Here is an 18,462-nt window from a genome sequence, read left to right as displayed (position 1 = left end):
CAAGTGACTGAAATAAAATAAAAATTGCGTTAAGCATCTTAATAGTAATGCATATATTCATAACCACGCGGATGTAGTCGCGGGCAACAGTTAGTGTATTATAAAACAAAGTCCCCAAAAGCGTATGCGATCGATTCCCAAATCTACTGAACGGATTTTATGTGGTTTCACCAATGGAGAGAGGGCTTCAAGAGGAAGGTTTACGGAATCGCTAAGCCGACTTTGATGAGAGTTTCACTGGAAGTTTGCCGGGAAAACTTTGTGACAAACTGATTTCAACGCGGGCGAAGCCGCGGGCACAGCTAGTATATATATAAGGAAATAAATCATACAGCTTTGATAAGCGATCACTAATATTTGAATTATCATTTAAATACTTAATTATAATAATTAATATTTATGAGTAACTTGAGTCGGACTGAAACGTGAATTTTACTGTTTTAGTAATAATAAAATGAAAATAAATATCAACTACTATTACAAAAAAAAAAAAAAAAAATAAATAAATAAATAGATAACTAACGGTGCTGTAACAGTAACATCAAAACGTTTCATCATCACTTAAAGCTATAAAATTGTCAGCGAGGTTTTGACATCCATTAAAGAATTTCCGCAAAGCATATACTTTTCACCCTCCTGTTCTGCCCATATTACGACGATTTTTTTAATGTACAGATATTTTTTTGTTAATTAAATTTTTTTTTCTTATATCGATCACCATTTGAATAAAAAAAGTTATGTGTAAAATAAGTATTGCTTGAGATTGTTTTTTTGAATTTTCTATAAGATTTTAAAAAGGATGTTTTTTAATAATTCTCCAAATAATTTATCTTTAAATAAGTATTTAGAGTTATAAAAGTTAGCAGGCATTAGTGATGTTCCGGATATCCGTATCTGTATCCGTATCCGTCACATTTCTAGCGGATCTTTTACGGATCTTTTATTAATTTTCAAATTCAGTTGATAGGATAAAATGCTGCATAATATTTTAGATTATGTGATTAAATAGTACACTAAATCAACTATCTTATAATCAATATATATAATCACTATTACACAGAGCAAGTTATGACATTGTTTTTATAAATATAGGTAATAAAATGAAAAACAAATAACTTTCTTATTGAAACAACTTTTTCGAATTTAATCGCAGCTTATTAAGCTTTTTAGATGCCCGACGTTTCCTGGACTTCTTTGCTAAATGATTGTGTTTCTAGCAAACGAAAAAAAAACGACTTTAATTACAAAAGTAGTTATCGGATCTCGATTAAATTTAAACGGGACCGACATAAGGGATAAGACAAGCATCAGCTTTCGATTAAAACAAGAATCATAAAAATTATTTATAAACAATAAACTGCCACTGCCGCCTAATGGATAATATAGCGCAGTACGTTATACGATAGTTCAAACCGAAGTAGTTTCTAATAACTTTAACGAAAAAATAAGTTACGACAACGTCGCGGACGCACCGTTACATAAATACGCGTCATCAAAGATTACTCATTATAACTCGATCAAATTTAAATGAAACTACAAAACAAGCACCTGCTTTCGATTAAAACAATAATTATTAAAATTGGTGAATCCAGTGAAAAGTTATGCTATATTATACAAACGCAAATCGACGAAAAAATAGTACAGTAAATACGTATTATTAGATATAAATTGAAAAGTAGTTGTTAGGTCTTAATTAAATTTTAAATCCGTATCCGTATCCGCGGATCTTGACACTGAATATCCGTATCAGGATCCGTATCTGCGTATATACATTTTTGACGATCCGGCACATCACTAGTAGGCATACGAGTCCACGTCAATCTTAGAAATGAAACATTTAAAAAATTTGTGTGGTATTAACCTCTTAATTGAGGATGTTTACAGTCAATATGAATATAAACGCTACGCTAACATTAATCGAAAACAGTAACCGCAAATAAACTCGAAATAATCGATTGATATACTCGAATAAATTTTAATAAAATTTACGTTACTTGGTTACTTTTAGATTATAATTAGATTACAATTAGAGATTTAAGATTACAATTTTAGATTACAATTAATATCATGTCGATAAATATAGTGTTAGACCGTTTTAGCTACAAATTAATATGTTCGTCAAAAGCAGCTAATTAAACTAAAACAAGCCAATCAGACAACTTGATTTAAGAACAACAATGTTAACGCTATAAGTATCTTTGCTGTTATATATAGATTTAAAACACAATTTTTTTATTTATTAAAATATTTTCTCCTAATTTCTTGAAATGAAATCTCGTTTTTGTCATTTCGTTACGAAATATTTTTATTTCAGAATTACGTATGTAAATATTTATATTTTGTTACGAGATTTATGTCTGCCTAATTATACAATATAACTATCACTTAACGTTATTTCACTATCGTAATTGTTATAAGACATTTTCGAACTACTAGTTTCATTTTATATTTTAGTTTAAAAAATATACAAAACTTAACAAAAAGTTTTTAATGTAAAAAAATTCATACTAAAAAATCATTTATGATTGCCGATATTTTAACAAATTATTATGAACTACAGAAACCGTCGTCATCTTTACCAATATAGAAAATTATAGTACGTATGAAACAGAAAGGAACTAAGAATACTCTAGTAGATACATAGATACATACATGTCTCATATTATCATGTATCATATACTCTAGAACAGTCTCGAAATTCTATTTTTTTCTAGACGACTAGTTTCTAATAAATAGTAGTAATTTAAAAATTCCTCTAAATACCTTCTAACAACATGTTTAGATGATATTATCAACCGATATAAGATAAATATGTGCTCTTTATATATTTATGTCTACATTTCGATATACTTGTAGATTGCTGGTTATTATATACCCATAACTCCATATAAAAATATTTCTCAATCCAACCTACTCAATATACAGCAACCGCTATTCAAAGTTCAAACATTCTAAAAAATACTAAAAATTATGCTATAATAATAAACTCGGAAGAGGTTGATTTATTTCATGTACTACAGTAATTACTATCTAAAATATCGAAAAAATTTCGAATAAAAATTTCGATTCTAAAAGCTTTTCCAGAAGTAACAGACCTCTACATATTTTCCTCAATAGTGTTAAATTTCTTTCCAGTAAATTTATTGTTGCAGCTCTAAATATAACATTTGTCAAAGTCTTATGTCTGTAAAGGCTAGGTAAGCTATCGCGAAGGATATATGGCGGAAGGTTTATTTGATCGCGAGTGTCCAATGTCCGGAGTAAGGGTAGAATCCACATGTAGTTTATTTTGTAACTTAGTTCTTCTGTCAACAAGCAAGGGCCTTCTAGGAGTAACCATTTATTTTCCTTTTTATTCTTAGAAATAAAACGAGGAATGGAGAAAAATAGAACGTGTATGGTTAAAGTATTACTACAACATAGTGATTACGGTTTTTTTTTGATAGTAAAAAAAATACAACAAAACAATTGGCTCTTATTGAGAATTTATTCGAAGTTTGTTTTGTGTAATTATAATAACAGAATCATAGGAGGGATAGGGTATCATAGTATACTGAGGGATGGAGGTATACACATAGAGCATTTCGTATTCATTCATTAAATTCACCTAACATATCCCTGTTCAAGACACTCGACTGATCACTTCACTGGTATTCATATCTACAAATTAAACCCGATAACGATTTCCCAAACTGTTTTCACTAGACAAGAGGCAAATGAACAGTTTTTACGTAATGAAAAGATCTCTCTCTCTCTCTCTCTCTCTCTTCTTTGCCTCAAATACTGCAAATATTAATGTGAATAAATAATATTAGTTTATATCTCAAAGACATCTCACAAATTATAAATAGTCGCAGGATCAACGAGAAACAGTGAATTAAAAACAGTTGACATTTTAACGAATGTACCATTCTTTATATATATATTATTTTATGCATTTAACTGATAAATAGAGGAGTTAATATTTTACAATTTAGTATACAAATAAATGTTTTAAATAAAACACTAGGATGGTCACCATTTAGTCTCCTAATAATAGCAAAATTTCTTCCATGTTTTATATAAAAATCTTATTCCATCGTGTTAACTTCTTACGTTCAACTGTGAAATAGTTTGGTGGGGAATGAAGTTCATTCAATATACATATTATGAGTACTAGCAAGTATCGTTTTGCGTGCTAAGTGCACGTCGAAAGAATAGAATCTATTTAAAAAAGCCTCGTTAAAGCCAAATTTTATTTGAAGTTTCAACACATTAATTTTCCATCTATACTGTCTTATATTGAGATGTTACCAAACCACCTCATCTATTCACAAAATTTGCACATAATTATAATGACCTTTATTCATTCATTAAAATCGAATCCTAAAAACATCTAAAAAAACCAGGCTTGGTAAAAGTTTATTGAGTGTAATAATTTTTTATTTTATTTTGAGACAATGATTTTTTTGTTTGAAACAATTGTTTTAGTATTCTTAAAAAAGTTTAGGAGCATGAGTTCTCAGTTCTCACCTCTAATGTTCTCACGGGATCAGATAATTAACTTCCAGAATTTCCTTTATTATAGCACCCTCTACACTATGCGGCATCATCAGTTATTAATCATTTGATTAGAGGTTGAAAGAAAACAATTGACTTCTAAAGCTCCGTGGATGAGTAACCGTTTTGTTAAAAACCATTCATTACTTCTTTATCTTTAGACGAGTAATTTTATTAATCACGAACCTAAATCCTATTTCCATTATATTTTTTTATTTTACGACATTTTATTTAATTTATCTTAGGTGTAAGGTTGAATTCATAGCTTTATATGAAATGATAGATAAATTTAGAGGGTTGTATTAAAAACGTAACTACGAGACTGCTACTAAGAAAGTTCAACAATCCATGTATCTTTGTGACCAGTTTGGTTAGCCATTAAAATATTTACAATACAAATATACTTTATTGTACAACCAGAAACAATACATGTAACATAAAAAAAAGAAACAATAAATAATAATAATAATAACAAAAAAAAGAAATGTACAAAAGGCGGTCTTATCGCTAAAGAGCGATCTCTTCCAGACAACCTTTAGAAAAAAAAAACATGAATAAGAATAAAGCGACATAGAGGTGTACTTTAAAATAATATATGTAAACACATATAATTATATAACTACACATACACTTAAATAGACATAATTACAGGTATGAAACTACATATACATACATAAACATACATATATATATATACATACATATATATATAAAAAACAACTAATAGATATTATGAATAAAAACGACAGAGTGCAAGAGAAATATAGCTTAATCAGTAACGATATTACAGCGACTTTAAGTAGTGAACTTTCAAACGGCTCTTAAATGACTCTAATGATTGTGCACGCATATATTATATAACACGTAACATAACATTATATTTACATAACACGTATTACTATATAAGCCACTATAAGACCATAGAAACAAATGAAAGTTATATTTGTAGAGTGCGAAGAAGAAACTAAAATACGTATAATAATTAAGAGAACGATATTTTTAACTGAAAAAAGCTTGCACTTATATGTCACTCTACTGGTGATAGGCCTCTTTTTATATGGGATGGATGGATAGCTTTTCCCACTTGGGGTGAGGGTATAAGTCATTAGAAATACTTTCAAATCAATCAGGTATAACTTTATTTCGACTTGCTAAATCAAATATAAGTGTATATATTTGTTAATTTGAATAAACTTACATCTTTTTTTTTATAAATACATAATATAATAATTTGTACGTATTTCAGTTGTATCCCGCTGTCACTTTAGCTGACAATATTTTGTATTAAGTTAATAAATACATGATTCAAAAAAGGACGTGTTGGAGATACTGCATAAATCTATTTCGGCGAGGACCATTTTTGTAAACATTTGTTTGGTTTCAATAAAAATGTGTGGTTATCGTGGGTCTCCAGAGGTGAAAAATGAGTTCGGAAAAGGAAATAAACCGTTGCAACATTTCTTCCTCTAAGAAAATAACTCGAATGGTTTCGACCCGAGTAGGCGTTAGATCGTAGACCGTTTTTACTGTACTTTTTTGTAACTGAGGTTATGGAACATTATGTTTTTTTACTTTCTCGATTAATAATATTCATGAGAAATCTATATAGTATTAATCTACATCTAAATAAATAAATAAAATTGGAGTGTCTGTTTGTAATATTAAAATAACCACTTTTTACTAAATACTTTTGGATGTATACACGGTACATATACCAAAATAACATTTTTTACAATTTTTGTCTCTCTCTCTGTCTGTTTGTTCTGGCTAATATCTGAAACGGCTGTACCGATTGTAACAGGATTTTCACTGGCAGATAGCTGATATAGTAAGGAGTAACTTAGGCTAATTTTATTTTACAAATTTATTTATTTTTATAACTCTACGGACTAAACAATAACTTTTTTGTTAAATACCACGCGGATGAAGTTGCGGGCACAGTTAGTTTTAAATAAAGATTCCACAAATCATTATAGAACAAAGCAAAAAAGCGAAATTGACGTCCGTCTATCTAGTTATTACTTTACTTTTGTTTTATATGTATACAATTATAATATTCTTCAACATACATACGTCATACCTAGGTACTTAAAAAAGAAGTGAACGATGTTTCAATCATTTGTAGATGTATAAATTATATTGCTGTTATTAAACTAGCCAAATGGAAGAAAAGTGGAAATTTTGGAAAATGCATGTTTTTTTCTACGGTGATATTACTCAGGGTCAGTTGATTGATCAAATTACGTATTCATTCTATAGTACTAAAATTATATATGCTAAAGTATGTTACGTCTCTATCAACTACAATTCTTTCTAACGAATACAAATGTTGATATTTTTCTTTTCATATTAAAAGAGGTTCATTTTCATACGTACGTAAATATTTTATTGTTTTATGTCACACTCTCTGAACTTAAGCGCGGCTTTCCTCTCGTTGGCATATTTTATTGATCGTTCTCACAGTTTTCACTAGTACTCGTAGAATATACTTAATAAAGAATATATTCAATATTCATAATTCTCTTCTACATGAATACTTACGAAGCCGTAGTCTCTAAACAAAATGAGTTATTTTCGCAGCTCTTGCAAAGCTTTAGGTTAAAAAAAACCAATGTATTCATTTTTTTTTCGTCAGCTAAACTGAGCGTCTCAGTAAAATATTAAACTTTTAAACATTGGAGTGATCCATTCTCATAAAATTACTTTAACTTTGTAGTGATCCACATATTAAGTTTATTTTATTCAGTATTTTAATTGAAATGAATGAAATACTCTTACTTACTTAGTGCTGTTTATTTATTTATTAGGATTAACAACAGAAATTATAACAATAAAACAAAAATAAATATTTTACATAATAGATTAAAGAAGTTTAATTGTATTTCTTTTCAAAGATACATAAATTATCGTGGTCAATGAATAAATTATATTTCCAAATGAATACGCTGAACGTAAAATAGATTTTTCTGTCACAGTCACTGCTTTCATTCTTGTGCTTGTGTATAAGTAATATTTTGTGTTCTATATAATTCACTATCATGAGTAGGTTATACTACCATTCATTTATCAATCAAAAAGTCTATTTCGTCTTACTCTAAATGTCTACACGTGCCAAATAGGTGTGTATGAAAGATGTTTCCGTATTTATCCAGAGCGGAGTTGTAAAATCGAAATCAAAACGAATGAAAACAGGAACATAATTCGAAATGTACGTTTTTGAAGATATGTTTCGGTTTGATATCTATTAGACGAAGATTTGCTTATTATATTTTAATTTACAAGGGACTAAATTTAAGTTTTGGCCTACGTTTTTTTTAGATAAACAATGAAAGTATAAATTATTTTACATCATCTTTCTCACCATCGAGAACCACTATATTTATGAGATATTTCGAATCGCATCTGTGAATCTAAAAGTTGTTCTTTATTATTTGAAGTGAAACAGGTCCTAATAGTCAATTTTTTCCCCTACTAAAGTTTATTCGTCTCTTATGTGCAGGATAAACTTTATCCCCATTCGGCGCTTCAAATAGTAATTACAAGTAACAAAAGTATTTCCCACTACGATAATTAAAATTTCATACTTTAATTGTAATTTTTGATACCGTTTATAGAATTATTTTACGAAATTCTTCTGCAAAAGTTAAAAACTATTTGGTGAAAATGTGATAGATGTAGTTGGCTTGTAACGGATATTGGGAGGCTGCCAAAATAGGAATTACTGCTTTTGACCGGTATAACGATTGAGAAAAATACTGATTTATGATTGAAAAAATCGACGTGATTTTTATTAATGTATAGTAAAATTTAAAGTTTTCGTGAGACATTATCTAGTAAGACAAATATTTACTGCTTCTAAATAAATTCTACTTAAAAATTGAGTTAACTATTTTCAGTCCAAATAATGATAAATAGCAAATTCGTCAATTACTAGAATTTTGTAATTCTATCATATTTGTTAAGAAAACTCTACATACTCGTATAACACAAATTGTTTATCTTATAGACATGTTAAATTATATAAAAGAAGGGTGGTCTCTTGCTTCTGTTTGATAGAGCATTTTCTTGATTCGTTTAAGTGTTCTCGTAGTTTCGATAAATTTACCCTTAGGAGTTTTTGTCTATGACAACTTTTTTAAAAGAATTTCCTCATTTGTTGATAATTCTATTAATGAGAGAAGTCTACGTGACATCTAGGTGAGAAATAATGTTGTCTTGGGACTGGTTATCTGTTATAATACATATGAAGGTCCCGTCCCACCCACCTCTTCGTGGAATTTAGAAATACAAACGTGACGTTTCTTATTTATTTAAATTACGTATTAAAAAGCTTGTAAATTACATTTAAATATGGTATCTGTTGAGTTATATTTAATTATAAATATAGCTTCTTATTATTTAAAAAAAAAACTTTACTAAAGTTTAATTTGAATATAACAATTTATCCCAGCTTACAAAATACGTACGGAAAACAGTTAGTTGTTTCTCGCTAGATGCCTTTGTGTAGATAGGTGTGTCAAGCGACACTTCGCAAGAGTAGCTGCCGCTAGCTGCGACGTCCAAATTTTGAAGGATAATGGAGTTTTCAGTTGCTAGCTCAATCTGCGAACAATATCGTGAGATAAATTAAATATTACTATACTTAGTGTCAGAGAGTTCCGGAACGCTTTTCATATTGAGTGACAAATGCATTGAAGAAATATTTTTATGAATTCAAGTTTAAAAGCTTCATATTATTTGGATTAGATTAGATTGTATTAAACTGTAACATAACAAATTAAAACTAGATTTTGGATATTGGTATGAATTTACGCAGACATTTAAGTGTCGAAGTTAAATGATAAATATTCGAATGAAATTTAAAATAAAAATTCGAACACACATTATTTAATTAAATTTTATTCTAGAATTTCCATTAACGATTCGGTTATATTTTTCAATTTAAAATTGAACAAGTATTATAAAAGTTCCAATTAGCAATCACAATTTGTTGTACAGCTTGGATTCATTCCTTTAGTCTGACCTGAAAGGGGTTGACCTGTTACGCCTTCTAGATAAATGAGTTGAAACATGCAACAAATTGTAAAAAATGCCAATTGGTGAATTGAAATAGACACAAAGTATATACATATTTTGTTATGTATTGTAATTCGTATTTTGAAGTATACAATACTTTAAAATACGAATTATATAATGTTGTTATTGTAATCATTCAAATAATTATCATAAGTTTTGTCTTTCTTTACTAACACAAGTAGAAAAAGTTCCAAATAATCTTAATATATATAAATTACGCGTCACGTTGTTTGTCCGCGATGGACTCCTAAACTACTTAACTGATTTTAAACAATTTGCACACCGTATCAGTTTGATCCAAGTTAAAAAATAAGCTATACATATTTTATTTCGATATAAATTATTATTATATTAGGTTTAAAGAATTTATTTCTCATAAAAATATAAAGTTCAAAGTTTAAAAGAAATATTTACAATTACATTGTATATACGTGTTCTTTTAATTTTGATTTAAAAATATTCATACTATCCGAATCTCGAACATGATTTGGTAAATTATTAGTACCTATATATATACACATACAAGATTATGCTTATAACTACGGTCGTACATTAGCATGTCATCGCTATTGGTGTGATATATGTTAGGTATTGCACTTGCTAATTCACAAAAAAATAAGGCGGTACGAAGTTCAACAGGGCAGCTAGTAAGTTATATATTTCAGTTTTTGTTGCTAATATAATATCTTCGATTCTGAATTGATTAATTTATATCTTACACAATTATGATATGAGTCTTTGAAAAATTATAATCTAAATTTATGAGTATTAACACGAGCTGTTTATCATTTTAGTCGGTTAACATTGTTAAAACAATTTTCTTTACTTTTATTACCTTTAAATTTAGTAAGATTAAAATATATTTTTTAGAGGTTAGGTAAGCAGAAGAAATAAAGGTATAAGAAGTATGTTTGGTTTATTACATTTATTTTTTTCATTGCGTATCTCTTTTTTGTTAAAGCTGGATAGATAATGAAATATCTAAATTTTAAAGATTTTTTTTAATGTAATTTCTAAATAAGCTGCGTGGTTTCATTTGTGTTAATTACAGTACCATTCAGATCGGACGCAGGCTATTTCATAGTCTTTAATTATATTTCTTTACTAGCTGCCCGGACAGATTTCTTTCGGTTAAAAGTTAATAGTAAAAACTTTTTTTATTTATTTTTTTAATTTCCGTGGGAATTCAGGAACATACAAAAAATAAATTAGCTGAATTGGTAGAGCCATTTTCGAGTTACGCACTTAGCAACATTCATTTTTATTTATATCTTTAATAATAGAATTCTTAAATAAAACGATGGCTAAGAATTAAACATGGAGATGCTTATTAGATTAGAGCAATCAGGCACACAAGCTTTTCTAGTCTTTCATAATTAAAGCGAATAATGTATAACCGTTTTTCAAGGTTCGAATTTAAAAGGCCAAATGTCACCTTTGTTATCAAATTTTAGATAAAAATTACACCGAAAACCTAAAAATTCTAGGTACTGTCATTTTATTGTTTTTATTTTTTATTTTTACAAATAAGAGACATTAATATGTTTAATTTTCTTTACTTCTACAAATAACTTATATTAATTTAATCTGTGTTATGTTAGTACGTGGATATAAACATATCAATAATAATTATGAAATGTTTGTAAAAGCATCATCACTCATATAATACGGTTTATTATCTCATAAAATAATGTTTGTGGAAGGTGGACGAAGAAAACGCGGCAGCTCTTTCATTAAGGGCCTTTGTTTATGGCTGACGTCCCTGTAATGACAATTTTAGAGGTGGCGGAATGAAATTATTAATATGAAAGTCGGTAAGTACTGTGTTTCCTGTACGATGACATTGCGATAACACATTTATTAAATATTCACGTGATTAGACATGTTACTTTTGTAATAAAGGTAATAAACATTTTTCATTGTACATTTCTATAATTAATTTTGAAATGATATCTTAAAACGTAACTATAATTCTTAAAATTGTAGAGTACTCCATTAACTGAGTATAAAATGGTTGTTCTGCCTATAAGGGGCCTGTTCCCAATAAAGTGCACTTTATTAAATTTCCTACACTTAAACCAAAACATCGCGTGTTCTCTCCCTAGTAACCAATTAAAAAAGTACACCACCATTTATTAATTTCGTGGTAGCCATTTTGACAGTGACTATGTGCATAGCCTCAGGGGCGGTCCACGTTGCCCTATTTTTTTATAAAATATGCCGATACAATTTTACGTCGTTTAGTAATAAAAACCGATTGATATCTAATAATTCTCAAATAGTACAAATAACTGTCAAATGTTAATGTACAAAATACTGTCAAAACGTGGATCAATAGGGTAAGTTACCAATATTATTGCTTTTTGTCTCGTTTTTATTTGTTTTTTTTTTTTTTTTTTTTTTTTTTTGAGGAAATTAGTAATTGCCTAATAAGTTCCCTTTTACTACTTCCAAATAAGTGGCGGGTCTTATTAGAGATAGCCACTTTTTTCCGAAACTATAAGAACTATACTATTGAAACTTGGTAAGTAGTAATATAAAAAATAAAAAATCGTACATATTAAAAAAAGCATGGTGTCATCTCCTGTCAAAGATTTTCATTGTAATATGAAACTTTGAATAGTTACGGGTCTCTGTAAAGAACTCACTATAGACGGCGCCACGGTTCGCTTAAACCGAAAATAAAAATCATCATATCAAAAATTTCGCTCTAGCGGGTACATCGTTCCATAGCTTAATTGGCTAGAGCGCCGACACGGTCAGTCGGAGATGCGGGTTCGAACCCCGCTGGAGCGGTCAATTTTTGATATGATATTCAAAAATGTTTAGAATTCCTAATGTGTGGGTAACACAAAAATAAAAAATCGTACATATTAAAAATATATATGATATATATTATCATGCAAAATTCCACCAGAAATTGATTTGAACGAGATCTAGTAAGTAGTTTTTTTAATGCGTCAAACCGTAAACCGCAATTTACCTTTCATTCAATCAATTCAAATATTAAAAAAAAATCTAGATTGCTAGACAGTTAAAATTTTTACAAATTATGTATTTCTGTTGCCGCTATAACAACAAATACTAAAAACAAAATAAAATAACTATTAAAGGGGGGTGCAAAATAAAATAACTATTAAGTCCCATACAAAAACGCCAAAAAATTTTTTTGCCCTTTTTTGCTCGATATCAATAATAGCAACAGGTAGACACTTGAAATATTCACAAAATACTCAGTCGTATTTTTACTTTAATAATAAATAATTAAATTAAAATAAAAAAAAATACTTAGGGGGCTCATAAGTGAACTTTTTGCCCGATATTAAAATCAATGTACCTACTTTTGTCTAGTCAATTATACGGAACCGTTCGTGCGCGAGTCCGACTCGCATTTGGCCGATTTTTTATAGTCATACATTTAGTTATAAAAGTTAGTTGTCTTCAGTAAATATAAAAACGGAAGCTTCGCAAAAAACATAACAGGGCTTAGGATGGAGGAGCTTGTGCTATGTATCAAGGCGATGTTTCTTAATTTGATTTTTTATATTTGTCATAATTATGTTCTCTGATAACTTAAATTATTTTTTTTATTTGATGAATTAACTATTCTTGGGTGAAAGACGTTATTGTCTAATTTATTTAAGTTTATTTTGATAATATTTATGTTGATTAATGAACAAAAAAAAAATAGGACAAGTAAATATACGCTGAATACATGAATATGTATGTATACATCCATTTGCATTTAGTAAAAAGCGTTTATTTTAATATTACAAACAGACACTTTTAGACAATTTTATTTATTTGTGTGGATTATTTTTATCAACACCATTTCAATGATGGCTACTAGGAACTTTCTCTGTGATATCCAGACTGTTAGGTATTGCAGAATATACATACATATTAAAGTAATTGCACAATATATAGTAAATAATAGAAACTAAAATTTAATAAAGTTTAAAATTAAAAATCCTCTTCACGCAACAAACGTAATTGTATTTTAATAATTGATTGAATTATGAGGTCGATATAACTACGAGTATAAGAGATGAATAATATTTTTATTGAATGAGTTTATTTCTCTTTATTTTTTTTTTGTAAAAATTTATGAATAATAACGATGGAATCAAGCGCTTATTTCTATTATAAATATACATAATAAATGCCGATTTATGCCATACTAGCTTGTAGAACAAGAATATTATTTTTTGCCCTTGTTCCAAATTTTTAAATATGTTAATGATGTTTTGAAGACCAATAAAATATATAAACAATTCGTTGGTACGGAACCCTTCGTGTCAGAGTACGTCTCACACCTAACCGGTTATTTTTTCGCTGTAGTTGGTTGTCTATTGCAGCTGTAATACATTACATGCTCGACCCGGGACAGGGTAAATTACCCAGCTCACAACTTACACACTCACGGCGGTTGGTCGCTTAATGATGGAACTAAGTGCACTAAACCATTTATTAACTTTAGTTCTTTTTTTACAAAATTTACAAGTGATGTTTGTACCATATCAAATAACATTTAATTGAAGTTTTAATTAACAACATTTACTATGATTATTTATGCTAATTAATAATTAACATACTGGTTAAAAATTACATAGAAAGGAACGTTAAGGTGTTAATTTCTTTGTGCACGTTTATAATTTTATACAGTGTGATTTTGTTTACTATTTACCACGTAGTGTTTTACTTCCTTAAAAATATTAATAATTTAATAAAAATTGAATCGCAAAAGCCTATGATTTCATAGTCAATTAATTGATTTAGCCGTTCAATTGACAATTAACTCTTTCACTGAAAAACAGTAATCAATCAAACGCCTAAACGTTGATTAGCCGAGTTGTGTTCGAGTAGTTGTAAAAAAGCGCTTAACTGTATCTACAGCTAGAAGGCGTTCAGCTAATACGTTCATTTTGGATCAAATATTGATTTGTAAATACATTTTTTTCGATAAAAATTAACTATTAATTTAATAGAAATTACCATATAAATGTTTACTAAGGGATTTTTTTCATAAAAAATGTATAGTTCATTAGGTAGGTTAAAGCTTTAAAAATTATTGAGTAGAATGTGCCAACAACGGTTTTCTATTACTTACTACTAGAAAAATTCAAGACATAAGTAGTCTTGGACACTGACACGAATAGAACTTGAGATGCAACTTGGATATCATATTGGTTATACATATATTAGACATTCTTGTGGATATAAAAATCCAATCAGGTTATTCCTTTGGGTTCCTAGTGGATATCAAAATCCAATCAGGTTATTCCTTTGGGTTATTTCCAAGTTTTTTTTAATTATATAGTGACAGCTAAAACTTCTCAAGCTTTTGAATAAGAAAGGGTATATCTTATCATCTTTACGTTCGTAAAAATACGTTTGATTCGAAATTTATAAAATTGAAATTAATTGAAAGAATTATTGAATAACAGTCATATGCTACATAGTGTTGTCATTACTAAAATTTTATAAATTTGTATTATGTTCGTGATGTGTCTGCACTTCTTCAACAATATCTATGTCATTCTTAGTTTTAATCTTGTATGTTTATTGTTTTTGTGATGTGTGTACAGACCACCGGAATGAAGCTCTCTTCATTAGGTTTGAAAGTATTATTATAGTATACACGCCATTTTAAACACGATACTTTTAACTGAAAATTATTTTGCAATGATCATTAACCTCGAGCTGTAGACTCATTTTGAAACAAAAAGAAACGAAATAACCAAGGTAAAGGCGAAAAACATACATATTTAATTGTCTTCGATCGTTACAAATGCCGTAATGTTCCAGCAGCAAAATTAGGCATGTTCTTTAATAGCTTTGTTCAATAAGAGAGCAGGCCAGATATTTAACTGAACAATTGCTTTGGACCAGATATCTGCAATATTACTTAAATGAGACGTTTGACGACGCGTCGGCACAGCGGTCATAGTGTGTTTGATCCTTGAAACATTTGTATTGGCCAAATAGATATTTCTCGTGGTCTGGGCGTTTGTGCTTGTGAATTATGTATTTGCCTGTATTTATGGACTCTAGAGACAGGAGAAATTCCTAATGGATCATTAAGTATGAGACGTTTATTTAAAGTTTATTTAGTTATACTACGTTTTATAGTGAAAACAATATATAAATCACATTACTTATTTCAGAAAATTATTCGGTAGTTCTGGTTATTTGTGATGATCACAAACTTTATAAATAGAATAAGTTGTATGGCAACGTGTCACGTGAGATGTTCGTTTTCGTAGTTTCACTTATGATTATGTTAAAATGAACAAGGGACACAAATATTTCGAGGGGTTACTGTATATTCAACTAAGATCTGAATAATAAGTAAGGATTTTTAAGCGTGTCATGTATTTATAGGTCATGCGATATTTAGCTAGCGTGTTGTTCTGTCTTAGCATAATTAGCGATATTATATAACACTAGCTGTGCCCCACAGTTACGCCCGCGTTAATTTGAAGAATAAAATAGCCTATAGCCTTCCTCAGTAAATGGACTATCCAACATAAAAATATTTTTTTAATTCGAACCTAAAAGAAGTAGTTGTAATTCTCGTGTAAATCTCGATTTCGCGGAAATTCCAGGATAAAAATAATTTAATATATTAAATACGTCGGCACTAGTGCTGTCGTGCGCAATTAGCAATTAATTTATAAACAACAGATGCACCAATACACCACCAGCACATCGTTCGATAGTCACCTACCCTCACTCATTCTATTACTCGAGTCATTCTGACGTGTATAAAACGATCGGTGCAAACACGGCTAAGGCAGTCTTAGCTCTGGCTTGGCACGGTGTTTTATCCTGCTAGTAGCTTGGCCTAGACTTTTTCAATAATTAATTTGTGCAAACGCATTAATTGTTACCTATTATATTACGATCTTAATTTGGCTAGGCAGGCCGGACAAATCGAGCAATGAAGGTGAGTGGACAGCTTACTCCAAAATTGACTACGTCTTCAAAATTCATTTTACTTCAGAACAAAAAGCTCGCATACACGACCAGTGAATCCTGCCAGTTCTCACTTACGGAGTGAAGACCGGGGTTTTAATAAAAGAAATCCCAAACAAACTTCGTTAGCTAGTATAGAGAAAGATGGCAAGTGTTGCGCTTAAAGACTGCAAAAGAAACGACTGGCTCAGTGAGCACAGCAAGATCACAGATGTCGTCAAATTTGTAGCGAAGGTGAAATGGCAATGGGCTGGGCACGTCGCCGAAAGAGAGATTCATATTGCAAGGCGTTGACAGAACGTAGACCGTGGGAAAAAATACGTCCTAAAGAAGACTGAATATGCGTTGGTGCGATGATATAAAGAGATCTGCTGGTATAAAATGGATCGAAGCGCCAAAAGACCAAAATAAATAACATGATATGGAGTAGGCCTACACCCTTGAGGTTGAAAAGAGCTTACAAGAAGAAAGAAGAAGGTATACATATAGGAAAAATACAGTCGATTACTGATTACGTTAAGCAATATGAAACTTTGAATAGTTACGGGTTTCTGTAAAGAGCTCACTATAGACGGCGCCACGGTTCGCTAAAACCGAAAATTAAAAATTATCATATCGAAAGTTTCGCTCGAGCGGGTGCATCGTTCCATAGCTTAATTGGCTAGAGCGCCGACACGGTAAGTCGGAGACGCGGGTTCGAACCCCGCTGGAGCGGTCAATTTTTGATATGATATTTAAAATGTTTAGAATTCCTAATGTGGGTAACACAAAAATAAAAATCTTAGATATTAAAAATAGCACGGTGTCGTCTCCTGTCAATGATTTTCATTGTAATATGAAACTTTGAATAGTTACGGGTTTCTGTAAAGAGCTCACTATAGACGGCGCCACGGTTCGCTTAAACCGAAAATTAAAAATTATCATATCGAAAGTTTCGCTCGAGCGGGTGCATCGTTCCATAGCTTAATTGGCTAGAGCGCCGACACGGTAAGTCGGAGACGCGGGTTCGAACCCCGCTGGAGCGGTCAATTTTTGATATGATATTTAAAATGTTTAGAATTCCTAATGTGGGTAACACAAAAATAAAAATCTTAGATATTAAAAATAGCACGGTGTCGTCTCCTGTCAAAGATTTTCATTGTAATATGAAACTTTGAATAGTTACGGGTTTCTGTAAAGAGCTCACTATAGACGGCGCCACTGTTCGCTTAAACCGAAAATTATTAAAAATTATCATATCGAAAGTTTCGCTCGAGCGGGTGCATCGTTCCATAGCTTAATTGGCTAGAGCGCCGACACGGTAAGTCGGAGACGCGGGTTCGAACCCCGCTGGAGCGGTCAATTTTTGATATGATATTTAAAATGTTTAGAATTCCTAATGTGGGTAACACAAAAATAAAAATCTTAGATATTAAAATTTGATAAGTTAGTGATTAAGGTGACCAGCGCTCCTGGGGGAATTGAGGATAGGGTCGGCAACGCGTTTGCGATGCTTTTGGTGTTGCAGACATCTATAAGCTAAGTTAGTACTCGCTTACCATCAGGTGAACTGTACGCCTCTTTGCCGACCTAGTTATATATATATTGTATTTAGCCAGATAAAATTTGATTATAAGAACATATAGAGGTATAGCAGAAGGGCCATTTCAGTTATATTTTATGTGATGTGTTCAGTCAGGCATGCCTTTTCTAAGACCAAGGGGAGAAAATCTTAAATAATAATTTCTACCTCTCAACTGTTTGAGACTGGTCAATCCTTCAGAATGTAAAGTTTTTTAAATGTATTTGTGGCTTATAAACACTACCTATAACTTTATTTAAGTCCATTAAAATGCGTGTTGCTATTTTCGCGTGATGCACGCACATTAA

The 18,462-nt window shown here is 30.2% G+C and overlaps 1 protein-coding gene across 1 annotated transcript in view; it reads right to left on the bottom strand.

The window, feature by feature from the left end:
• Nucleotides 1-18,462, bottom strand: part of LOC123655867 — a 94,486-nt gene that overhangs the window by 7,265 nt on the left and 68,759 nt on the right. The window contains exon 3 of the mRNA XM_045591614.1: nucleotides 9,006-9,141. Coding sequence (XP_045447570.1) covers nucleotides 9,006-9,141 — 136 coding nt within the window. The remainder of the gene's footprint in view (nucleotides 1-9,005; nucleotides 9,142-18,462) is intronic.

This window comes from Melitaea cinxia, chromosome 8 (genome assembly GCF_905220565.1).
Source record: "Melitaea cinxia chromosome 8, ilMelCinx1.1, whole genome shotgun sequence".
NCBI classification, from domain to species: Eukaryota; Metazoa; Arthropoda; class Insecta; order Lepidoptera; family Nymphalidae; genus Melitaea; species Melitaea cinxia.
The sequence above is the reverse complement of the archived record's forward strand: the minus strand, read 5'-3'. Positions and strand labels throughout refer to the sequence as shown.